The sequence below is a fragment of the Zonotrichia albicollis genome, chromosome 2 (genome assembly GCF_047830755.1).
Source record: "Zonotrichia albicollis isolate bZonAlb1 chromosome 2, bZonAlb1.hap1, whole genome shotgun sequence".
In the NCBI taxonomy this organism is placed as follows: domain Eukaryota; kingdom Metazoa; phylum Chordata; class Aves; order Passeriformes; family Passerellidae; genus Zonotrichia; species Zonotrichia albicollis.
This window is the reverse complement of record NC_133820.1, coordinates 66,820,147-66,847,263: the sequence shown is the minus strand read 5'-3', so window position 1 is coordinate 66,847,263 and position 27,117 is coordinate 66,820,147. Positions and strand designations below refer to the sequence as shown.

The 27,117-nt window shown below is 37.5% G+C and overlaps 1 protein-coding gene across 2 annotated transcripts in view; it reads right to left on the bottom strand.

Moving 5' to 3' along the window:
- Positions 1-1,677: 1,677 nt before the first annotated feature.
- The window catches only part of KPNA3 (karyopherin subunit alpha 3), a 48,569-nt gene continuing 23,129 nt past the window's right edge, over positions 1,678-27,117 (bottom strand). For both annotated transcript variants that reach the window (XM_074535413.1, XM_074535414.1), the window contains exons 3-17: positions 21,332-21,421; positions 21,108-21,137; positions 20,970-21,022; positions 20,790-20,885; positions 18,652-18,737; positions 15,624-15,710; positions 15,050-15,219; positions 13,877-13,921; positions 11,252-11,383; positions 9,963-10,091; positions 8,224-8,328; positions 8,020-8,091; positions 7,743-7,905; positions 6,745-6,839; positions 1,678-4,410 (exon numbers count right to left, since the gene is read on the bottom strand). In XM_074535413.1, the coding sequence (XP_074391514.1) occupies positions 4,312-4,410; positions 6,745-6,839; positions 7,743-7,905; positions 8,020-8,091; positions 8,224-8,328; positions 9,963-10,091; positions 11,252-11,383; positions 13,877-13,921; positions 15,050-15,219; positions 15,624-15,710; positions 18,652-18,737; positions 20,790-20,885; positions 20,970-21,022; positions 21,108-21,137; positions 21,332-21,421 (1,452 nt within the window). In that variant the 3' untranslated portion in view covers positions 1,678-4,311. The remainder of the gene's footprint in view (positions 4,411-6,744; positions 6,840-7,742; positions 7,906-8,019; positions 8,092-8,223; positions 8,329-9,962; positions 10,092-11,251; positions 11,384-13,876; positions 13,922-15,049; positions 15,220-15,623; positions 15,711-18,651; positions 18,738-20,789; positions 20,886-20,969; positions 21,023-21,107; positions 21,138-21,331; positions 21,422-27,117) is intronic.

Genomic DNA, 27,117 nt, shown 5'->3' with positions numbered 1-27,117 from the left:
AATAATCTTATTAACATTCTTAGGTGTGGTACACAAGGTTGCTATCTCTCCAACATTAAAACTTCACAACTAAGGTTGGAAAAAAATCAGCTTTTAAGTTCCTTTACAAACCGGGCTGCTGCTCAAGAAAGCTGTATCCTGAGTGCATTTGCACACAAAGCTGCTCGTGTGCCTGCAGCAGCAGCTGGAGAGCACCAGGCCAAGGCAGCAGCACTCCTGGGGCAGGATGTGCACACACAAACCGGGATCAGGGAAGCAGAAAGCTGCTCTAGCTCCTAAACTGCATCTTGACACAGAGCAGTTTTCCTGAGCAGCCTCAAACAATGTCCCAGCCTGAAGCAGACCAAACCTGTGCATCTCAGGCAGCTCCAGCTCACGCTGCTGTCAAGGTGACAGTGACCATCATAACAAACCCCTGCAGCAAAATCTCCCAAGGCTTTGCCTGCTGGAGCCCACAGTTTTCTACTGATTGGGTTTTTATCCTTTTCTTCCTGAAAAGGGCTTCCTAATGGCTTGGCATAATTTGTGTCCTACATATGTTTGAATAGAAGTATAATTATGCCACAAAAAGGAATACATTTTATGCAACAAAATAGAAGGAACACAACACACTGCATTTGGTGGAAAGGACTAGTTTGAATGACATTCAGAATCTAGAGGGCATTAGCAAAGAGCAGAATAAGAGTGGGCCTCGGCTATCTGAGATTTAAAAAATCAATGAAACATCTACCTGTCAGTGGCTTTTCTTACTCATTTCTCTGTTCAGCAGATCAAGCAAACAAAATGGAAGTGTCTGTATTTTTACAAGTATGGGGAACATTAAGATCATCTGCATTTTACTTTCTAAACAAGACATGTCTTAAAATAATGCATTATTTATTCCAATGTAGTGTCTTTTATGTCCTCCAGGTAGGATCTAGAGGATGATTATCAGGTTGCAAAAACCCAACACAGTTCAGTTTGTCACCTGAAAGCTGAAGGAACCAAAGGGATTAAACAGCTTTTGGAAATTGGAGTTAGGTTCTTATGAAATCTTTTTCCTTTATATCCCCATGGACAAACATTTGTAAAGACTTAAATACAGCACTGGAAGCTCTTCTCCATCTCCCACCCATGGAGACAGGGGTTTTTCCAGGTGGCTCAGCCAACTGACACAGAGAAAAGATGGCAAAACCACAGCTACAGTCACAGGCACCTTTCAAGTGGTCTCCCCTTCCACTGGTGCTGCCCTGTAATTAAAGCAGGACTGTACTAATTAGGAGGCTGCTGGACAACACAAGTCCCTGACACTTCCAAGCTGTTCCCAAGCAGCACCAATGGGTCACTTGTGCCAGGGACAGGGATACTGGCCATGAAAGGCTGTCTGGCCCAAGGCCAGTTTTGGTGCACACTCCCTCCCAACCCACACTGGGCAGGAGCTGGGCTCCCCTTGTGCAGCATCCTGAGCTTAATTAATGCTGAATCAGCAATCAGCCTCGCACCAGGAGCCTGAAAGGATGTTTCTGGAAGTAGAAGACAACTGTGGAAGTTCCTTGACACTCTTGGTCCTCCTTCAAGCCCTTGAACTGAAAGTCACTATTTCAATAATAACATGGAACAGCTGCAGCCCATTACCAGAGCCCCCTGTACACACCTGGGAAACATCTCCATACCAAGTATAAAACTCCGTATCCAAAGTTTCAGAGATGACTGCATTAGCTTGCTTTATTCATACTTGTAACATACTTCAGACTTTGATGCGGAGTTCTGCTAACTAATATCTAGTCAAAGACAAAAACCCCTAAGTCAATCCATGAAGACTAAGCAGTTCCATAACCTTCAAAATAAGTTCTTGAATGTTTTATAGTATTTGATAGCAGCTTTTTATTGGTTACAAAACCTAAGCCCATATACAAAATTAGGAACACATTTAGATGCCTCTTTGAAAGAACGTTTTAGTCTATTTTAACTGATAGTTTAAAAAAATAATAAAAACAATGCAATTTTAAACACTGTTCTGAAAACGTAAAAGTGCAGCAATATACTTTGTTTCCTTTATTAACTATGAAATGGTGCAATCCCAATCAAAAGCTGATAAGGTCACAGCAGAAAGAACTGAGCAAGCACTTTGACCTGCCTTACCCAGTTCTCCGATGTTCACTTTTATTGTAATGCATTGAGTGCAAGAAAAGGATCGAATCTTGACAGGAGAGGGAAACTGTTGTTTCAGCATCAATTGCATGTAATCTCTAGAACAACAGTGAGCGTAGGCTGAACCGGGTATGCATCAGTCTATATGGCGTACTGGAGACTAGACTGAATTAGAAGGGGGGAATATTTGTTCACAATAACATCTGCTGGAACTCTAATTTCACAAAAACTTTGTGACCTTACCTAACTTTGACTTTTTATTGTTTAGTTTTTTAGCGAACACCACACAGTTTCAAGATTTTAGACTATAGTGTGTGAATAGGATGCAGTTACCATATGAAGCTTCAACTCAATTTCTGGGAAAAGAAAAAAGGCACAATGAACTTCAACTCAATTTTATGTGCACAAGAGTTGAAAAATCTGAGCCACCTTAAAGAGAAATTGATTCTAAAATTTATAAAACCTATAAATAATCAGAGGCCAAACCACTATATTAAAACAGATTATCTAGCAAGTAAAAATCTTGCAGTTTAAACATACGCTTGTATCCAGCTGAGATACAAGACAACTCACTCTTTAAAGTGGCTCCACCTTGGCAGATATATATTTAATGAATGCACACCTGCTATGTGTTGTTCATCAGTGGAAAAACAGCTGATCCACAAAGCTCTGATGGCATCTGTCCTTATCTTCATCACAGTAAATACAACCCACATCCAATAACTAAATTAGTTTAGATTTTTCTATCCCTTCACATCAATGCATTGGGAAATTACACCCAGTAAACAACAGCAACAAAACCAGTTTGTGTGATAGCTTACAGAATTTCAAAATTACCGATCCTCACCGCAGCAATACCAAAATCCCTTTGAGAGTGACTGGGTCAGGCGATTTTCCAAAAGCAATGACTTCACATACCCTATAGAAAGTTATTTAATGTGCGCTGCACATCAGGTTTACGCTGAGTAACGGCAGCTTCGATACAGCCTCACACATCAACCAGTTTGTATGTTTTTAATCACATGAATAAGATTTGAGACTAACTTGTGAATTATTCTTCCAATACTCCAAGAATGAAGCTTTTATGACGCTTCTAAGTAGTTGCTGGTTTGTTGCCAACCACATCATCATAAGCACTGGTTACTAAGTAAAAAATAGTTTAAGACTAAATTACAGTAAACATGAAAGCTCCACAGTTTAAACCCAATATAAATCAACCATATCCAATTATCAATTTAAAACAGAAGATATTGACTACTGAAAGTTGAAAGCAAGATTCTTTTTAACTAATACATTTTTGGACAGATTTTTTTTCTGCAGTCTGGGACTCTTGCTTTCAGCTTAAACAGAAGTTCAAGTCCATAACAGGTTGTAGCTCAGGTGAAATACCATGCACAGCATTTGATTACTTCAAAACAGCAGGAACACACAGGCTGAAGTGAGTGGTCAAATAGGGCTCGCTGTTCTCAAAAATTAGGTATAATGGCAAAAGCTTCACCAGTCCAAATCTACAGTTCATTCTCCAACCCTGGTTTCTGAGGCAGTTAATGAACACACATCAATTACTGATAGCTGAAGTAGTTTTTTTTGTTTCTTTTAAACTGAAGTGTTTAATCAATTGCCAAGTGTTGTGTTTCTATAAGTTACTTTTATTTCAGTTTCACCAATGAAATTCATTTGGCTTGCATTTTTCAATCTATTCTTCCACATAAAGTTTATGAAAATATGTTTGTGGAGGATGATGATGGAGGCTCAGAGCAAACTGGGCCCCTGTAAAGTCTTCCAAAATGTATGCATCATACCAAAGTGTCTTGATCCACAGCGCACCATTTTCCAAAGAAGCTACTTTTCCGTGGAAAGCCAATGTGCCACCACTATGGAATATTCTTAACAAAACTGCAGATTGCGGTTGTCAGCATGTGGCACCAGGAAAAAGGCAAAAAAAGGTAGTTGGGACTGTTAAAAAGAATTCTGAAACAGTTTAAGAGATCATGCATATGCATTTACAGTCCATGTGATAGTGATGTTTGGCAACTGCAAAGTGACCAATACATGGCTTGCTTTAGAAGCATCAAAACGAAGAGGCATGTGTGTCTTGGAGCCTTTTGTTTCTTCACTTGGTAGCCATCTGGTGGTGCTTCGTACTGGTGTGGGACAAGAGAAGCTGCACTTTTTTTGAACTTAAAAATTAAATTCTTTTGTTTGAAGGTTGGCCGTTGGGTCGAAGTTGTATGTACCTCCTTGAGTGGCTTCAGGAATGAGACTGGGGTCTTCATCAATCTACAAAACACAACAGCAGAAACACATGAGAGGCTGATTTCCTGCATCACTGGGTACACAGAGAAGAAATTCACAAACATTCATGTTTGCTTTTTTTTCAAAGTATTATCGCAGCAAAATTAGATCTGTTTTTCCAATTAAATTCTCCAAATACGTTTAAAAAGAACAACACATCAACTCTGTTCTAATACCATTAGGGAAACAGAAAATTTTTATGGTAATTTAGGGCCAGTGCTGCTGTTTGGTCAAAGCAGTTGCTATTTTAGCTATGCAGTTTAATTTCCAGTGCCAATTTTTTTACTTCTGGAGTTGGCTAATCACTAGTTGCTGATTCCAAAATTAGTTTTGTATTTTCTCCCATTTTCTTTCAAAATGAAAATATATTTTTATCAGCAGCTGATAGAAATACTTATATAAAGCTTAACAGACTTAGTATCTCCTATCAGAATTTGAAGGATTTAGAACTCATTTTAGAGCAGTCTCATAAGCACAAAATCCGAATTTGGTTTTACATCAACAGTACTTCATTGCTCTATTGATACAGAGTGAAAGGCATCGGCAGCCAACTTCCCCCAGCTTCCTCTGAGCTGTTACAATTTGGTATTTACAGCCTCAAGGAACAGCAAATAACATGGTCAGTAGCAACATAAGGCACAACTTCAAACCCTACTCATCCTCCTGCAAACCACCAGCTGCACTGCTCTCTGAGTCTCACATTTGAGATCATGTGTCATTCTGAAGCAGGAAGAGTCCTTGCGTGGGGGGGTCTGAACAGCTGTCCGAGACCTGGCCTTGCAGTGGTGCACACATCAGAACTGACTCATCTGAAATCCTTCTCTTGACTTCGGGTGACACTGTCCAAAGCAGGGCGAAGAGACTGAGGCCTTTTGTGACCACAACAACCTGCATGTCATGCCCACATGAAGACTGGGTCTGGTTTCAGAACGTTTCACTAAACATTTTTGTCTTGATAAATTAGCACTTCTGCCTTCTGCAGGGATACCACAAAGTAACCCCACCTAAGCTCACCTGCCTTTAACACACAAAACTGAAGTCAGGAAGCTGTTAGTGCTGGTCCTAGAGCACAGGCTGTGCACTTTACAGGGCTCAGCAAAGGAACAGATGGGATTAGCAATGAAGGGACATCAAGGAGCCAGCAACATCTCATGAGAATACAGAAGCTCCTGAAGTGACAGAAGGCAAGAACACTCCTGGACAGTCCATCACAACACTGCCAATCAGGCTACCATAACCAATCTCTTGTCTCCCTGGAGCAATTATGGATATTCCTACAATTCTGAGTGTCAGAAGCTCCAGAAAACATAGTAACAACATAATAATCTGAAGGAAAGTCCTGCTCTTGAGTAAAGCAGGCATATTCAGCCCATCGGGCATAGATTAAATTGTATTAATGTAAAAAGTAAATGCACAAAAGGGAGTACTAACCTCAACAGAGATATTTTCCACCCACATCAACCAGACTGCACTCTTCAGTTAGACACAGAAGTTTTAGAGTCTCTGTGGAGACTCTAGGACACTACTCACAGAATCACTACAGGCATAGGGAACTTCTCACATATCTTAACCTCTGGTGACTAACTTTCCAATCATATAATGGGCCCATGAATTGAAAATTACTGACTCCTGAAGTCAGAACTCTCTAAATGCCAGCTCTATTTAAGAGAAGTAAAAACAGTTCTACTAGGCTGTAGAACTACAGACACCCTGCAAAGCCTAGAAAAGGTAATTTGTCTTTGAACTGCATGTTGGAGTGCTCCTCAGAAACTCACAAGCAGCCGGTAGCAGGAGGAGCTAGAACCAGAGGGTCAAAACACCTATCCTAGGTGCAACAAAACACTAGATCAAACAGCTGCAAAAAGTGTTAATAGTTTTGATGACGCTTTTCACTGCAGAATCCAGACTGAGCAAATACAGAGTTGCAATACAAACATTTTTCTGAAAGTAAGGATCTGCTGCCCCTTTCAAAGACTGATGTAGGAGAAAATAAAAGAGGAGAGAAAATAAAAAGGAGAGCCAGAGAACTGTTTAGGTTCTAATCACAAGTAATTGCATGTCAACCTGACAAAACTAAGTGAGCATTGATCAATTTGTTAGGCAAAACTAGAGTAGTCCTCTAGATTTTGCTGAAGGAAAGTCCTGGCATTGAGAAACTCCACAAAGACTTTAAATTGAGGGAAACTACTGAACAAGGACCAGGAAAACTGACTTGGGAGATAATGTATATTCATGACCACTGGAGCTGAGGAACAGTGACAATGTACTTACTGAGCTAAGAGCACAATGCATATACTTTTCCATCTTTAGCATACTTACATCATCACCAGAGAAATATTGATCTATAATTTCAAACGCTAGTTTATAAATGTCTTCATTCTCGTGCTGTTGCAAGGCTTCAATTTTCTCTAATCCTGAATGAAAGAAAATGGAGAAGAGTTTTGCAAGATTAAACCAGAGTTACTGACTACTTTAAAAAAATAAGAAAAATAATTAAACATTACTACTGAAACACACTAGAAAAGATGTAGCTCAGTTTGAAAATGTGATGTACACAGCAGCTATCTTTGTCTCTAAGAGGAAAGAGAAGCAGTTTGTGAACTTTATATGCCAGGGAATATTCCATTTTATGAGCAATGGATAATGGAGTCTTCTCTTTATTTAGATAAAAGTCTTTCATTTTTAAAACTTCTGTCTACTACATAACTTTTGGGTTAGTCGCTGTGCTTTCTACGTGTCCCCAAAAAGAAGTGGCTATGCTTGTGTGTTGGCTGTAAGTTTAAAACAGCAAGGTGACAAAGCAGCTAAAAGACGACTCCCATTTTCAAACTGGATATGAAATAACACAAGGGAAAAGCTTCCAGTGCATTATGTTCTTCAGTATCTCTTTATTATAATACACTAATTAGCATACATTACAACTTGGATTGTGATATTGAAAAGACTCCTCATCCTGCTTTGCTCTGTAATGAAATTATGATCCTAAAATTGCTTCCAGGGCAATGAACTGGAGCGAGAATTGTGTGTTTTACCACAGGACAAAGTATGTGCAATTGTCAAATGAAAAGAACTACAATTCTCATTGAAACCTAAAAAATACCTATGCTACAGAAAGCTCCTTCAACAATTGCCTCTACACAGCCATCTCCAAACTGAAATAAACAGAAAAAAAAAGGTAATGTCTCTCATGAAAAAGTCTCCTTGTTTACTCAAATAGCCCATGTTAAATAACACTACAGTAAACATCAACAGCAGCAAGGGGAGGACACAATAACATCCAGCCAATTAAATTTTTTAAAAGCCTAGTAAGCTCTTACCTCCACACTCTTCTATAATTTCAGCTATTGTGCTAGCCTCATCACCAGCCATTATCAGGATGTTTTTCAGGCCATCCAGCACCACCTGCACCACTTGAGAATCCTTTACGGAGAGTAAATTGCAGAACGGTGGGATTACATTTTGTTGTACAAGGTATTCAACCTAAATAATTAAAAACAAAAAACAACAACAAAAAAATATTCAGCATTGTGCTTCTTACATAAATGGATGCATATGCAACATTTTAGTGACAGCTTGAAATCCCACTACACATACCTGATCTTTTCTCCCACTTATTGTCAAATTGCTAATTGCCCAAGCAGCTTCCTTTTGTGTCCCGAAGTCCCCCTGAAAAATAAAATTAATAGCTCATTAAAATCAGCATGGAAACATCTGTCAAACTTATTAAAAATCACAAACTCCTCATGTCAGATTTATAAAAAGAGGATGACAACTTGCATAGCTGATAGCTTGACTGACCTTAGCCAGCTGGTGTATGATCATGGGGATTAGCCCAGCATCTATTACAGCCTGAACTTGTTGCTGGTTTCCTGCTGTGATATTGGAAAGGAACCAAACTGCTTCCTACAATGGGATAAAGCAAAAAAGTAGAGCACATTTAAAAACTAGTCAGCAGATGAAAAAAAGAACTTAACCAAACCTGACCACCTCAAAACCTATCATACAATGAGCAATCACTAAACAAACCTTCTCCTCCTCAGTAGCACTTCTAGCACACAAACTTTTATTGTACTGTGAAAGATAAAAGGAATCAACATAAAATTAATGATTGATTCACAGTGCCAGATTCTCTCTCACACAAGAAGTTCTCCATACATCCAGAAATGTATGCCTTATATCCACTTTGCACTGCTGGACTCACAGACAGGCTTTAAACTTTCATCCAGTTTTATGAGGAAAATAGGAAAACTGCTAAAGCATCAGGAAAAAAGGATTTGTCCTGTAATCCTACTACTGACAGCTCAGTAGTACCTTTCTGCTATGATAAAATGAAGACTCCACCTCCCATTTTCTTCGTGTAACATGAAGTGGTGTCCACAAATCCCATTCAAGTATCACACATGACACTGTCCTGTGACTCTGCTCAGCAGTTACTCCTTCAGGAGGTTCATCCACATAGCTACCACCTATCTGATGGCAGTTATAAATTCCCACTTACAAAGGGGGTACTTGTCATGACAATCCAGAACATCTTAAAAAGGTTCCAATCTTAAGTAAAAGATGTGGCAAGAAGGCAATTATGAAGCACTGCAGGAAAAAAACCCATGGGTTTCCACTTTTTAGGGCCATGTATTTTATTTCTATTTGCCTCTCACAATATGACTTGAAACAAAACTGAAAGCATTTCTGGACTTTTTTTTTGGTACAAAAATAATTCCCTGGCCTTCAAAAGAGCTCTTCATCACTCTTTTGTGAGAGTTAAGAGGGAAGGCAAAAATAAATCACATCAGTTTGACTGTCAAAGATAACTTCTTCAGAGATCTTCACAGCTGACAGGGCCTGAAGAAACAGAGATTCCTCACAAATAGATTTTTCCTCAATGATACACTATATGGGGGAATTACATAATCGACACAAAAAAGCCTTCTCCTCAACCAGACCATCTCTGCAATGGAAGATAGCACAATGACTAAAAAAACCCAAATAACACAAAATACAGTTCTGGAAAAGGAGGCACTGATCACTTTGATCAAACTCTCCCTATTCCACCCCAGTCTTGCAGCAATGAAGTTATTTCTGCCAAAAGGAAGGAGATGAAATGCAGAGACAATTTTCAGGGAAGAACAGTGATACACCCTCCGTCCTTGAGGATGAACAAGTGAACCAACTTTACTATGAAGAGGTGAAGTGGGAAAACTGCATTGGTCTTATGCAACTCACTGGACTCAAATAAAATTATGAAAAACTGTAACTGAAGTTAGCCAGTTATTCATTTTGCAAATTAAAAGAAAAAGTATCTCACTCCAAAGCAAAACCCTTCAGTCCTCCCAGAAAGCACAAGGCATCAACACCAATGCATGGATACTCACTATGGCTGGTTTCAGTCCTAATTAAGCACCAGCCTCAAAGGCTGCATCTTTATACAAAATTGCTCACATGCTGGAAATAACAGCTGTGGGAAATTCTTCTGTAATATTCCACAGGCTACTGTTTTATTTCTTAAAAAAAATACTAAGTTAGGAAGAAACAAATCATACCTTGTTTATCTTCTCTTTTGGATGCGTCAGGAGATGTGGGAAATAAGACAAAACATCACAATTGAGAACAACTTGTGTCTGCTCATCAGTACCAGTTACTATGTTGCCTACTGCTCTCAGTGCTGCTGTCTGAATATCCAAAGTGGGAAGGAAAAAAAATTGCATGTTAAAGACATTGCTGTTACTTACGCTGTAACAAAGAGCATTTTAAGATATCTCTTTATAAAAACACTTTGCAAAATACAATTTAGCACTTCATCCTCTGAGCTACACCAAAAAAATGGATACTGGTTCATCAAAATACACAGTACATTACAAAATAAATGCACTGCAGCTCAACTCAAAAAGTGCAAAGATTAGAAATTAAAAGAATATTAAAACCTTAGAAGATCAGTCATCATGTACCTGATCTGTGCTACAATTCCAACAACAGCTTCTAGGTTATATGTCTGCTGAGGTTGCTCACTGCTCCGTTCAGCTCCCCACTATGGCATTCAAAACCTCACAACTACTTATTGAGTCTCAGGTGATTTCAGAAATGGACTTTACATCTTTATCTATTGGTCAGTCAATGCTTTACAAGTGACAGAACACTGGAGAGACTTCTTCCATCAAGTGAACTAGTCTGACAAATTTTAAGACAGCCAAATCTCATCCAAAGTACAAACTAAACAAATGTGTCAAAAGCACAGATATACAGAAGATCGCAATATTACAGCAGATGGGTCATAAAAACCCAGTACACATTAACTAGCTTTTAGTTTCACATTGTCTTTAAAATTAATCAAGTAAGCTCAGTTAACCTTTCACAGCTAATTACAAATATACTTTACTAAAAGGACTCAGCATTCACAAATATTTCCATACTGTAAAGGTTCCAAAATACTGATTTCCATTAACTATTCAGATAGAACATGCACAACCATGTATGCAGCACCAGAAAAAGTGCATATTACTTGAATTCTGGAAAACATAAAATCTATTGTCATTAAATATTTTAGGACTAAATATTTTAGGACTACAAAAGGAAGGCGCCCCTGGTAATCACATAATGGAAGTTAATGTTTAACCTGTCACTACTTAAAACTGGTTTAGTACTGTTTTGCTTGAGTTTTAATTCTTTTTAAAATTTTTCCCCAGTGTAGGTAATATTTTTTGTTCGTTTTACCTACGCAAAATGTAGCTATAAATGTTCATCTCACTAACTCTACTAATAAATACTGTAAGACACATTTTTTTTAGCAAACAGCATACAAAGGACTATTCAAACACAACTGAATCAGACTTACTTGAACTTTAACCTCCTGATGACTCAGAAGGGGAACTAGAAAAGGTACAACTCCCGAATCAATCACCATTTGTATCTGTTCATTTCCACCATCTGTTAAGTAGGACAAAGCCCAAACAGTGTCCACAAGAATCTGCAAATTGGAGAGAATATGATTTACACATTGAACAGAAAAAATCTGTATAACAAAGGCTTAATTTAGTGAACAAAATTCTACTATCTGTGGTGAAGAGGGGAAAACATGCAATTTAGTTATAGGAAAAACTTAAACATGATTGTGATAAGACCTAATCAGTAATATGTTAGATTATTTGTACAACTATGAAAACCAGGGCCATTTGTTCCATCAGAGTAATTTCTGTATGTCATGTATGTCCACATTTTGGTGCATAAAGTGACAGCATACATCATCTCACAAAGGTAAACTGTTGGGCTTGATTTACATTTTCAAGACAGACAACCAGCTCAGGTAAGTAGTTGTGCTAGTAACTTTCTGAAGAAAATACCAATACAGCTTCCTTAGCATAGCTGTGATTTGTCAGCTGTGCTATCTAATGATTACAGAATATATAAATTCCCTTAAGTCTCTAATCCATTGGACATCTTAGCATTTCCGATCCATAGTGCAGTTCTGAAGTGAAACTGCAAACAAGTCTGGATGTATGCCTTTTCCTGCCTTCATATTAAGAATAAAAAGTAGCAAAGGAAAGGAGTTCTCATACCAACTAAAGGACTGGCAACTATTGTAATGTGGCAACTGTTGAAGTGTTCAAGCACAGCAAAACCCACAGAGAAATGCCTATCATGCAGGGCCATCTGAGAATCTTAAAAGAAAAAAAGTCACTGATGACTTGATAAGGAAGATTAGAAGCCCTCAAAAATAGACAGGTACAAAAGTTAGTCACTGAAAGGTAGTACCTGAAGCAGAAATAAAGCGAGCAGAGAGGGATATCACATCACATAGACATGATGTTAGGAATTGCAGGAAAAGAAATCTGGACCCTGCTAAGGACATAATCTGTTGAGGCTGCTAGATCTAGCCTACTTTCAAAACAGATAGCCATTTGCAATTTCCAGCTATGAGAACAGCTGAATGCTGCAGTACTAGAGCACAGGAAGGACTCTGCAGTCCTGACCCAGCTGCAGCCACCCAGCTCCGGATGCCAGCCAGCACAGCCCAAAGGCTTTCCTGCCACAGCCTGCTGCTGCCCTCACCTCCTGTGCTGCAGTGGAGCCACTGTGGCAGCAGAAGCAGTGAGAGATGGTGCCTCACCAGTTTGCTGCCCCACAGCCCTGCTGGTGACGAGAGCAGCAGCCGCCAGAAGCGCTCACAGGACTGTGGGCTGACCTACCTGCATTCACTGACTCATCTCCAAAGATAGGTTTGCTGCTCCAGTACGGAGAGGCTGGGACCAGACTGGTACCTCCAAACTAGCACCTGACTCTCAGGATCAAAATGACGGACACCCTAATTGAGATCAGTCAAAACCTGGCATCACAGTCTCATATCTACATCAATAAGCTCTCATACAATCATTGCTTGCAAAAAGCTTTAAAATTTGGCAGAAAAAAAGAGCCTACAGGTTAGAAGTGTATTCGGTTTTGCAATGAATTCTGTTCAGCTTTGTCCAAATTACTCATTGAAAAGTCACCATGTGCTGTCTCCCACTCACATTACACTGGGAAAACCCTGGCAAAATCCCAGCTTAAACTGTACAAATATTTTGTGGAGGCAAGCCCACTTCACCATTAAAAAAGCAGCAGAAACACTGCTACTACAGTGTTGAACTAACAAATGACAGTCCCACTGATCTCATGCTTTATTTTATCCCCAAACCCAACACAAGTGTTCAATTCCTTCTTCCCTAAAGGATCACTACAGGGATTACAAAGTCCTGATAGAAGGAGGAGAAAAACAGCTCAACATCTGTCAATTACACAGGTCTCTGTTCTGAAGCCCCAATATATACGGCTTCATGAGGTAAATCCACTCCCTAGGACATTACTTGGAAAAACACAGGCAAACTCAGGATTCAGGAATGTGGGAAGTACTGAAGGTTTAGTATTAAAAACATGAAGGTTGCCAAAGGTGCCACAAAACAATAGTTTATTGCTGTTTGTTTAAATATATTTTAATACGTGATTTCTTGAATTAAACGTTTCAAAGTCAGGCACCCAACAAATTACAGAAGTCAGGTTTACCTTATGATCACAATATTTTACTGGACTGATACACAGAATTACATCTAATTTTTTTACACATATTACATATCATCTAGGCAAAATTATAAACTGGGGCAGAATTAAAGTGCAGCTGATGGTAAAGCTGACACTTAAATTTTCTAGTGCTCAATTAAAGATAGGATTTTTAAAGCTATTTCAAATGTACAGGATAAAAAATGCCATCTTCTACAAAAAGTATTTCAGAAATGGTATCTGCACTTTCTTTTTCATGCTCTGAATGGCTACAATCACATCAGTCTTCATATTTAATTATGCATTTATGATTTAATTATACATAAATTAACGTACAAACCCAAGTTTACCACTTTAACAAAATCCTGCAGCATTATCTTTGTAGAGAAAACAAAGAACCTAAATATCTAAAATTTTAGAAATTACTTACGTTTATATCTGTATGGTAAATGAGAACACACAATGCTGGCAAAATCTGAAAAGAAGTTTATCAGTCATTACAGTAGAACAAAATTGGTGGTAAAATTATGAATCCAAGTATTGCAGTCACAAAACTTAGCTTGAGTCTGCTTTAGTATATTGTAATCACATATTTTCCAGCAGCTGCTCATTCCCTCAAAGTATGTATAAAAATATCTGTATAATCTGTATTTCAAATTTCTGAAAATAAGAGACAGTACTAGATTCCAGACACAGAATGCAGACTGTATTTTGAGGGAAAACAAGCAAATAACAGAGATAAGATACCCTGCTGATATTTTAGAAGTTTAATCATCACACACAAAAATTATTAGCCAAATATCAATATATAAACCTCTTGGATTAAAGTTTAATTTTCCATAATCACAAATGGAGAAAATATAAAACTGGGCTGTGATAAAACTGTTTTGAACAGAGAGCTTTATTTAGTAAAGCATTACTTGCAAAAGTTTCCTTGTTTCTCTGCTTCATTTTTAAAATGTCATTAAAGTTTAGCTGTTAATAGTAACATACTTCACATGCCTTCAAAAACCGTATCTACACTTTTGAATTTATTTTAAAATCAAGAACTTTACTTACAATTACAGTTCTAGTCAAATAGCTCAATTTTACTAACTGTGCCAACATTATGAACCAAGCATTTGCTCTGTTCACCAGTTTAAAAGGATTTTCAGGATTTCTGCTCAGGCTGGGACTTGGCATTGGCTGCATGTGCACACCGAGTTGAAACACAAACCGTACTACATGTCACTGCTTACTTACGCTTCCTCTTGCTGAAAATAACTACTTCTGAATTCTTCTATGTACAAAACCACATTGTGGCCTTTTTATTTTTAGTGAAAACATGTAATGCTGAGTATTTTAATACTTTCTAATATGCAAATTTTTTGTTGTATAGCTCATCACTTTAGTCTTACTCAGTTTCAGATGTTACAAATACCTTTATTACAGCTGTAGCAAGAACCACCAAATTGGTCAAATTATTTCATCTAACACATGACAGAGTGGCACAACACATGTGCAGTGACAAAAAACATGCAAAAATTCATAATATGACAATGTAAAACATTTGGCCTGCAGCCCAGAGTATAAAACATTATCTGTCTCATAATTCTTTATTTACCTCCTGAACTGTCTCCATAGGCGGTGGGGGGTCCTTATTCCTGCAGAGATTTACAATGACCCATGTGACGTTCCGAAGGAAGGTGATGGGAATGGAGGGATTGATGAAGGACAGAAGAGGTTTGACAACTCCCAGTGATATGACATAATCTCTACACTGAGGACCATCACCTACAGAAATGAAAATTGTTGCAAAAGAAATTACATTAAAAATGGAGAATCTTGAAATGTATGCAATGACATGTTGGGATACTGAAATTCTATGTTTCCTCACCAATAATCTACCACTAAAAGGTCATATTTAATTAAATATACATACGTAAAGTTATGTATGTATATTTTAGGAAACACAAAATTTATCCTGTTAATATTTTGCATAGCAAGTGATACTATTATTTAGAGAAAAACCAGGATGTACATATGTAATTCTGGCCATATTATATACTTTCAAAAAAAATGCATCAAGACACAGAATTCAGAGGAAACATAGTCTCTTATGATAATGCCAATGTTCAAAAAGTCAAGTTCTAAAATGAAATGTTCCCCAAATTCAAATCATTAAAACAACAAGTTACCTATAATATTTCCAAGTGCCCAGACAGCTTGCTCACAAACATTCTGGTGTGGTGAATGAAGTAGTCTCAAGAAGAGGGGTACTGCATCTGCAGAATGCAAAGATTAGATTTGTTTAATGCTGAATCTTGGTATATGAGCGACATGTTCACTAGTTTACACAAAACACATTCACCAACATGCCTTATAAATGTTTCTATTATGAAGGGTGCAAAAAACCAGAGTTGAACATTTCTATATGTATCCGGAGAAGGGAAAAATAGACTTAAGAACAGAATTATTAATCAACAGTGCTCCCCCCATTTAAACATTCCCCCATAATTCTCAAAGCGATAGGCAGACCCTCAAGTATGCAGGCGTGAGGTTTCATGTCCTGGTAACTCAGATTTTCCAGTTATCCAGGATCACAACACATACCAAGCAGAATGACATGCCCACTTGTGCAAACGTGCTTCATATCCTGACTTTAAGAAAACAGTTTCCTCCCAAGAGGTGGCTATAGTTAGTTTCCATATGCAGTGAAGATTTACATCCATCTGCCAGGCCCAAGACACGTTTTAATTTGCTCTTATATAATGCCAGCAACATACCAAATTAAGGAAGTGGTACTGATTTTAGATATCATTCTCTGTGGAATTAAATACATTTGATAGAGCTAAGTAACCATCCCACTACTATCCCCATGCACTGTTTTCCTTCAGACAAGCCATGCTGTTTGAAAGACAGTAACTCCTGCAGCAATTTTTAAAATCTATTTATGATCATACTCATCCTATAGTCTGAATAAACTAGATCAATTTATACACCGTTAAAGAGTATTTTTCTTGCAGAAATAGCTTCACAAATTTTTTTAAAGTGCAACACAGTTTGTGAGCAACCGTGAATCAATATTGTGTTGATAATGTAAAGTGATAATAAACCAAAAAACTTTGATATATTTTCCTGAAAAATACAGAGTCATGAAGAACAAAGACAACCTAAAATTTCCTGCCCACCCCAGGAGTGACTCAGCCATTGCCTATAACTGACAAGCAGGCACAGCAACACACTCTTGCTTAAGAACACACTCTTGTAATAAAATCACCCCACTTCCATTAGCTCAAGTGGAATATTTTAGCTTCCTTCTCAGCCATTACTGAGATTACAATTCAGCCATACATGCATCCAACATCTTTTGGAGAAGAGGGTCAACTATGTAGTTTATATTACACTGCAATCCTGGTATGCTTTCAAAATCAGGAATGAAGTTATTTCATAATAGCACTCAGGCAGGAGGACAACCTGAGACAGCATGAGTTGAAGTTATCTGACCTACCACTCTGAAAAAATTCATTATCCCTGCTCCAAACCGGCTTCTGCCAGGAGCTGTTCTGTGCATGTAGTACTTCTCCTCTTTTGCTGGGCCTCCCAAACACCATCTGTCCCTCCTGACTGCAGGAGGACGCCTTCTTTTGTATTAAGGCTGCAGCAGCCTCTTCTGTAGCTGCAAGGGCCTATTGCTTTGTTTCCACAAACCCTTCCTATCTAAAGGGACAGGAGCTGGGACACTGTTTTCCCTTGGTCATCTCCCAGTCAAAGCAGCAAGACCTTCAGACTAAACTTCATCTGTTTTCTCTTCATGAGTAAAATGCTTTTTGATTCTCTGAAGTCATTTAGCACATTTTCTTCTTTTCAAGCATTAACTAAACAGATTTTGGGAGAAACATGTCCCAACTTCGACTTCTAGCAATTGTTCAGGTAACAATAATGCTTTTAGCTCTGCTGTACATACTATTATTCTACTTTTAATTTTTACTCTGAGATTTTTTCCTGCAAAGCTAATACTATAAACATCCTTTCTGTTAGCTTCATTCAAACAGGACAACATTGTGGGGCATGAAAAAGAAAGAAAACAATGACTAACCAATGAACAAGTTGAGAAGGAAGAAAAAACTTGGGAGTAGATTTTCAAAGGTACTTAGACACCACAAATGCAATCTAAAAACAGAGGTGCCCAAATCACACCAGAAACTTTTGAAGCAAATTCAAGATGTTGATTTTTTTGTTTTAACGCCTTTGGATTTTTATCCAAAGCTCATTTTGGTAAGATAATTTTATCCAAATCTTATTTTGGATAATAGTAATAATAACAACAATAACAATAATATTGCTCCAATATCTTAAATATACAGAATCTAATAATTATTTAGTTATTTTCTCAGCCATGAAAACATATAAACCAGCATTTTAATTTGAAAGGCAGGTTCATACAGTAAAAAAAAATTCAAACAACTAAGTCACCACTTTCCCATATAAAAATGAGAATATGAGTAAGCCAAGACAGCTTATTATATATTTTTTATCTATTATTTAGTGTTTTACGACAACATATTCTATTTAGCACAAAGGTGATTGTTTTAAGATAAGTATGCTGATCCATAAAAGCTATAGATATAATCCTTAAATTTTTTTTTATTAATTTATCTTCATTTGACTTTAGAGTTTCTTTCCTTTCTCACTGTCTGGTTAAACAAGAAATGAAAGCAGCTCAATAAACTTGTGTGTACAGGAGATACTAATCATACCGACAAGGAAGGGATGGTAATTTTCCTAACAATGTATTTAAATGTGCAACCTTACATAACTGTATATATTTAACAACTTTAATAAGCTTTATGAACACACCTTTGAGGCAGAAAGAATTAACTCCTAACGTGTTAGCCACAGAGCAATTCATGATACATGATTTCAGAAATCAAACTAAGAACAAGAGAGGACTTAGATTTTTGTCATAGTTATTGTGTCATCTGTCATTCTCTGTCTTCTTTATGGGAAATCCTGTCTGGCATCCTTAACATTAATTGTTAGTGACAAGCAGATCTATGTTGAAGAGCAAATGTAGAAATCTTTCAGAAATCTTCAGGACAAGCATGTATTTATTACTTTAATGGTATTTATAAGAAATGGCATTTGTTATCCAAATACTTTCTTTTTCCCACAATATCCATCCCCACTGCCTCCTCCCCAAAAAAACAAATTTGTAATACTTACTTGACTGTACAACAGCTTGAGTCTGTGCAGAAGTGCCTGATGCTATGTTAGTCAATGCCCATGCAGCTTCAAATTGTAATGAAGGACTGTAATGAAAGAATTTTATACTAGTTATATAATGATATATATAGATGATACATCATCTGAAGACTATTTAATGGTTCATTTCAATATTGCTAGCTGTATCCATAAGAAATACTCTACATTTAGGCAGTACCACTGGGCTAACATTTAAAAAAACTCCAACATCTAAGCCTGGACTTTTCAGGGGAAAAGTTGTAAGAAAAAAGAGATCTTGTATTCTGTGACCTTTTGTAAACCATCCATCACTCTGAATTAATATTTGTAACTAAAAAACCCCAACCAAACAACCAATTAAACTTGATTCCCCTGCCATTACATTCCAGATCAAGTGCAAGCTGGTATACTTGGATACAGACATTTTTCTGCACCATCACTGACAGGCAAATTATCTACAATCAGTATGAAAAGACAGCATCACACCTGTTTTATTAAATACAGATAAAATTAGTTACAAATGTCATGAAAGCTGAGACAACATCTCTTCCAAGATGTCTGTCAACTGCTGTCTGTGCCAACAGCAGTTTAGTAAAACAGTTTGCATGAAAACTGCTGTTTAAGTTAAGAGTTCTACAGGCTACAGAAGAGTTTACAGCCCATGGTCATTAGCACCACTGTAAGTGTCTGGATTTAGGAAGAACAGAGAATATTTACTGTCAGGTGACTGTTTCATTTACATGGGTTTTGTGTCTTTATCAGTCATGTTTTATATATAGTTTTAAATACCTGCTTCTTTGAAATTTTTTTTTGTGTATTAATTTCCAAAGCAATTTGAGGTTTTATTTGGGATAGGAAGAATTAAAAAGGAGGTAAAAACAAATCACATCTGTCAGCAGCTACCTATAAACCTTTAAATTTTAGGATCGAGTGTATTAAAACTCTAGTTTCAGGTTAGTCCCTTTTTTCTTTCTCTCATGATAAGCTTTCAAGTATAACATGAACAACAGCTTAAATGATTTGTTATGCAAAGTCTTTTCAGAGTTTAACTCTGCTAAATATTATATAGCAATCCCAATTAAAAGGACTGCTTAAAAAAAACATCAAGTTTAATTTTGAAAGACTTATTAAATATTTACAAGGGTAAATCATACAAAAACTAGCAGAAGATTCAAATTAAAAAGAATTTTCAAAGCACTGAACCATCTACTTCTAGAGCAGACAAGCGTTCATGACCCATTTTAAAATTCTTTCCTGATTTGAATGTTATTGTCAGCTGCCTTCTAAAGCAACTGTTTTGTTAAACAAGCTCGGAAAAAATCCTACTCACAGTTCGTAGTTTTGCAGCCATCAAAATACACCAAAAATACCACAACATACTTTTGAAATTCCTAGCTCTCATAGCTGCAGAAATAACATTGAAAATGGAAATACTATAAATACATTCATGTCTGCCTGAGATCAAAGACAGGCTAAAATATTTATCTCAATTGTGTTAATCCCTATCTATCCAAATCAGGGGCTCAAGATTTGTTGAATACGGCATGTTTTGTTTCTTACATGTCACTAAATGCCTGCAGCTATATGCTCAGTGTTCTCTACAGTCTTTACTGAAGCTCTTTGTTTTTCAACAGACTCAGAGAGCATGCTCACTGTGTTCTACCATCACATAAGAGAGCAGCAGAGAGCCAGAAGGAAACAGACCTTGCAGTGAGAAGAAACCAGAAACTTCAGCTAATAATCTTAATGGAAAAGACAAATGTATTCTGCAAACATCCCCTGTTCACAACCAGGCATGTTCTCTGCCTTCACACAAATAAACAGAAGTCTGTGGCAGGTTTCTTAAAAAAAGCTGGTAAAAGGCTGAAATATTCAAACCCAGTGATAAATGTGGTAAGATTTTCTTCATTACTTGGATATGCTCAAACATGCTCGAAAAAATTAAATGCCATTTCTGTCGCAGAATAAATATTCCTGGAGAACTTCTGATCTATCACCATGGAATGTGATCCACTGTGTCAGATTATATGGTGCTGGAATCCTCAGTTTTGTTTCAAATAATCATTTTTTAATTAATGCAAATTTCTAGTAACAGTGAAGATTTTAAAAAGAATACTTACTTATCATCCCTTTCTAGGCATTTTACCAGAATTGGTAAAATTCCAGATTTTATTAAGTCATCAATAGGTGGATTTCTGTCACTGGATAGGAGTTTTCTGTGAAATTGAAAGCAAAAGTAAGTAACTTTTATAACAAAAACCTTATATAAATTATGTTTCTGTATCTTTATTTATTTTTACCTTGCAGCTTGGACAGCACTCAGTTGGATCACTGGGTTGTCACTTGTGGCATTCTGAAAAAAAAAATTAAAAACACAGTAAAACCTAAAAATGCACAGAACACACCCTTCTAGTTAAAAAAAGTTAAATGTAACATACCTGCAGTATAGCTTCTAGTGTTACATTTTGCTTGAAAAGAAAAAAAAAGGTTTTAATAATTTTGTTGATAAATTATAACCTTCTTAAACATTTAATACAAGAAAACTTATTTTAACAGTGTGTCAGTTCATAAATTTACTTTCAAATAACTGCAAGATACCAGAATATATTGTTTAGAGACATCACCAAAGTTTTAAAAACAATTCCAGAATCAAGGAACTTACTGCTTTGAAGTCAGCATCAACATCAGAATCTTCTAAGCTTTCCTCTTGAGGAACATTTCTTTTTTTCAAAAGATGTTCATCTCTTTTGTTCTGTAAAGAAATGACAAAAAATAAAGCCACTTTTAATGCTTATTAGTACAGGGTGGTGATGCACAATGGACCCTTTCAACATTTAAGTATAGATAAGGTTGCCTTTTTTAAAGGCATTTGTAACTGCAAATAGAATTTGCAGTATTTTAGCTGTAATAATCGGGCAGCTTGCTAATCAGACAGATCTACAGCAATCCATGACATTTGAATTAATTAAAACTCACACTCTGGGGATCAGTTTTCTAACAGGCATTCACAATACTCATAGCTCTGCATGAAATTAACATTTAGCCACACGTAACAGAAATTCTTTTTCAGTGAAAGATTATTTTTCAGCTAAACCTTGTTTTGAAGCTCCCTGGTCACATCTATTTGCATTTTCTGTGTAAAGTAGCATGCTCCATGCACACTGGCACTTGCAGTATTTCCCACTCAAGCTATTAGCCTAATTTCTGACAAAAACCAAGAGTTTTTTGTCTTAGTTCCCTCCAGTCTTAGTTCCTTTAAGGAATTACAAAAGAATAAAATTATCTTTTCAGTGGTAAAATACCCATTTAACATTTCATTTTAACATTCCTAATTTAATGAATTTGAAGACATAAAACAGTAATTTAAAAAGAAAGAAAACAAAGCATCAATTGTTTACACTTTTTTACAAATTCAAAATGTATTAAAAGTATTATACCAAAATTATGAAATGGTCTCTTCTAAATTTTAGACTATATTTTTTTGGTATGTCTAGAGGTACAAAGAAGATGCAATGGAAGATGATGATACAGTACATATATATTTGGTTTTGGTTTTTTTATATGTTAAATAAGATTTAATTCTTTAATGATGCAAAATGTTGAAAAAGAGTAAGAGCTAGCTCTAACATCTAGAAGAAATCTAGTATACTAGCAAGGAAAGGCAGGCTTTTCAGACTCCAATTATCTGATAAGCACAGTACTCATTAAGAGATTTTATTATACCACACCTGGTTTGTAATATCTAAAAAAGCCTCTAAACAGAATGCTGTATTGAAGGGTCCCCAGTATTTTATGTTATAAAAAACAGCAATTCCAGGTCCAAAATTTCTGGGACTTGTTTACCTTTCAGACATCTCAGAAATAACTTAAAACAAGTTTGAAATCCTCCCAGTCAATATATTTTTATTTTCAGATAAAACAAAGCTAGAACTACAAACAAGCATGAGAATAACCTTTCAATGAAGAAGACAGTATCTCACAGACCTAGCATAGTTTCATTTTTGTCAAGCTGTAAGAACAGAACCTAGGTGCTCAAAGAGTGCACAAGACCACCCAGACTGGCCCCCAATGGCTGCACACACGGAGCACATCAGCACAGACAAGCAGCACAGGCAGTTTGTGGGCAAGTGCATCTGCAGAGCAGGAAGATGGCAAGGAGCAGGCAGCTGAGCACCAAGGAAGCAGTGCATGCACACCAAGTGCATCAGGCAGGAACACATGAACTGATGGCTTCAGCAGAATGACCTGTAGTGTATTTACCTGATTTTCCCACACCAGTCACTGAGCTGAACAAGAGCCTCTCCTGTTCCAGTAAGCCTTCCATACCTGCACACACAACTATCCAACTATCCAATCCTTCAGCACCATGAGCACACCTCCCAGAATGCCTCCTACTGTTAACCTTAACCAAAACAAGTACCAGTAACAGTCCATATTCTAAGGCCAAGATATTACACCCCCTTAAGAGAGAAAATGAAACTTCACAGGATACAACTGACCACAGAATAATGCCACAATTTCTGGGAGTGCAGGCAATGTCTTCAGGCCATCAGTCATGTGGTGTGATAGGCTCCACACACAATTACCTCAGCCAAGGAAAGAAAGAAGGAGTAACAATGTTCCTGTAACTACTCACTGTTTGCAGGTGGCTGGGTTGAAAAACAACTGTTTTGTTGAAACTGTTTTTGTTGAAAAACAACAGGACCAATATAGAAGAGTTTCCACAGCAGCCTGAGGCAGAGAGGCTAGTACTTACTGAGAAGTACTAAAAGTTTCTATTCTAATTAGTATTTCTTAAAAAATCAGTGTTCATGAGACCTTTCAGTTCTAAACAGTGTCTCTAAGGTTATTTGAAATATTGTTGTCCATCTGCAAAAGTGTCCAATCCCTAGAAAAGTAAAATGCTCTCTCCAGTAATTTGACAGGCCAATCACTCTCCTACAGAAGGTAAAAGAAGATGATTTGCAGCCTGCCACGGCTTTAAAATGCTGGTATTTGGACATATTGTAGCAAACTCAAAAAGGTTTTGCCTAAATCAAAGCACCGGCCCCTTCTGCAGGCTCCTGTGGTGAAAATGAAGACAAATGAACACACCTGGACACAGCTGTCCTGTTCAAAGCCTGGGGAGAGAGCCCTTTCAAGGTACAAGCATCAGAGTAGAATTCTGATGAAGGGTAAAACCTTGTCACAAACAAAATGCAGCAGGTCTCCTTCTAAAGGGAGGATCCTCAACACTGCCTGAACCATGTGTACTATGTACAGTAAGCACAGAAGCTCATAAACAGGTGCTGACTGCTGGTTCTAAGTATTGCCAACATGCTGGTAGAGATCCCACTGCAGCAGCCTACAAAGGGCATTGGGAAACTTGCCAAATGAATAGATAACAGCAGTGATACCAGGAGTGCACTTTCTTGTCCAGTTTTTATGACAGATGCCCATCATTTGCTTCACTGACAGTGGGATGGTCAAGCTACGTGAACAGGAAGTATTCAAGTCCTGCAGATTCTGGTATTTCTTTTGTTTATCTTCTTGGAAGATAGACACAGGATTAAAAAAAATATAGACTAACACAAGCAAGTTTCAAATGTTCAAATACACAATTTAACAGAAGACTCCTTGTGGGTAAAGGGAACATCATAAAAGCTCTGTGCTACACTGAACTTGGTACTAGGGGACATGGCCAATGGGATGCTCTAACAGAACTGGGAAAGGTGTCAAATATGAATTTCTACATATTTTTCAGCACTGGACATGCAGGAAAGCTCTGTGAAGAGTACCAGCTGTTGTGAGGTTCCATGATTAAAAGGGAAAAGAAATTAACAAGAAAATCTTTGCCTGCAGGTAACAAATACCATTACAAAATGTTTCTTCAAGTCAGGGGAAAGTTTAATAGGAGCTCAGAAGCCAGTAGACGTTCTTGAGGGACTAAAGTTAACATTATTATGTTTGAGTCTTCTGAGGACAAAAAGCAGAACTTCAAGAACATTTCAACATTAAAAATTGGAGTTCCTAATGCTAGCCAGTATTAGATATACTCACAGATGACAACAAGCAGCTCTTGCCTCTGCAATTACATCCAAGGAGAGACTAAGGGTTCAAGCCACTGATGGAGGTAGATTCAGGTTTTCTGGACATCCCTTTTAAGCTACCACTGAGCCCAAGTGAGATTCCAAGATTCTTCTTCAGATAAAGATTTAGCTACAGATACACAGTTAGAAGAGGTAGGCAGCTTCACTACATTTGAGTTCTGCTAATTCACCTTTGTGACAACAGAGAGCCATGATAATGTTCCTGTTTGGTTAGTGCTCATCTGTCTCAGAAAAGGAGCAAATTGACTAAAAACAAGTAGATAGCAGTGTATGGCCTAAGCATGGATTGCAAAGATTGAGACCCCTTGGGTCCAGGAACAGCAAGATCTCACTCAAAGATTCAAGCAAATCTCCAAAGAATTTCTTCATAGCCCTTTTCAACTATGCCTCTAAAAGAATCCATTAGGAATGTAATTTTCCTCTTAGGGTAATTTTTTTTAAATGAGTTAGCTGAGGCAGAGTAAATGCAAATTCTTTTCCAAGAATCTGTGCTACTAACACTTGATAGGAAAGCCTCCAGAAGAGCATACTAATAGTGCTTCAGTGTCCCTGTCATTGTAGTAATTCTTAACTGGCAGACTTATATTATGTACTAAAATATGTTCTTTACAGCAAAAGAAAAGCTATACATACACATTGAACTGGAAAAGACACTTAACTGATACAAGTTTTACTGTCCTGAAACTAAGTACTTTCTTTTTCTTTTGGAGTTTCAGACTTACTGAGAATCAGAAAAATATTTTTTCCACCCTAGCACCCCCAGCAACATAAAAGACAGATTCCTTTATTCAAAGAGTCTTCTACCTTATTTAGGAGCTATCATGGGCATAAGCAATCTTTAAGAAAGATCAGAGTAGAAACAAGGACAGTATGCCAGGGAAAGAGGTAAAAAAAGACATATGCCCATGACTCTTTAATCCGCCACTTATTTAGCAAATAATTGCTTTGCCTTGCACCAAACTTAATTGGCAATTAAAGCTTTCACGTGCTCATGTCTGTGAGCCCTCAGAGGCAGCTGAGTTGGCCAAGAAAGCCAAAAATAAACCTTGTGAGAGATCATGGAAGTTCTTAGGATTCCAGTTAGCAGGGCAATATCCTGTGTTTCTGCTGAAGTTAGGAGTGCTAAGGCTTCCTTTGAAGGGTGACATCTAACTCAATGACCGTGTGTATCACTGACCTGGCTAAGGACTGACTGCCTTGCTTTAGGCACACAAGTGGCCCAAGGCCAACTTCATCTTCAGAGAAAGCCAGGATGTCTCAGAGCAATGGAGTTACAGGATTCATTTAGATATAGAACCTTAAACCAAATCCACCATGCTCCTCTAGATTGAGACTAACAGACTAAGCCAATTAATTCCAGGATCTCTGTTACTAACAGAGCAGCCTTCGGGTTTTTGGGATGCTGAAACCAAGTGATAAACACTCTAAATCAGCCTTCACCAAGACACTGCACTGAAGAGCTTTATATTCTACATCCTGATGCAGTCTCTATCACCTGACTCTTACAGTATCAGAACTGACACTGTTATCTGTCAGGAAAGGGAGATGGCTGTTGTTTAAGCTCTCAGAGCTGTTGCTGCACAAACAATATAATCAGAGACCAAGACTATCTTTTCAGAAATGTAGCAGATCCATTCTCAAAATGCATAGGACACCAAGCCAATATGGAATCAGTAAAAGGGCATCTGACCCTGGGGAGTGTCATCTGACTGGCTCATGATGTCAACCCACGCCTCCACCTGGAATCTGCCAGACTACTGCTACCTTTTCATGTCAGATGGCTTTGCTAATCTTTGTCAATTAAATTCCTAAACAAATAATAAGTGATTGAGAAATAAAAAGCAGGGGAAAAAATAGTTTCTTCCTGAGTAAGAGCTGTGGTGTGAAGACAGTGAATAGAGATAACATATTCCTGAAATACAGAATGTGTTGCAAATGCACCTTGATGTCTGTAATTTCAAGAGAATAAACACCTCACACTGATGCATGCAGAAATTGTTTACTACTGTTCAAAGCCATGATTTTTTATTTATTCCATCTTACTAAACAGAGATGTGAGCAATTTCATCAGATCCATTCATTTAATATTTATATTCACATTGATTCAAAAGACAAACTCATGACTGTGTAGTGCTTCTACTGTACAGAGCAAGAATACACTCAATTTGCCTCTTTTCTTCAAAGCCAGGTGTACATGCAGCATCTGGGTAGCTGGGATGAAGAGAACACATCCCTTTCCTTTGAAGAGGCACCAGTGGATTACTAAGGTCATGCCAAAATTTTCCTGATTTTGGCATACTCATGCTACAGCAGCAGTGTGAACTGTAAAGACTGAAGCAATGATATTACAACTTATTAT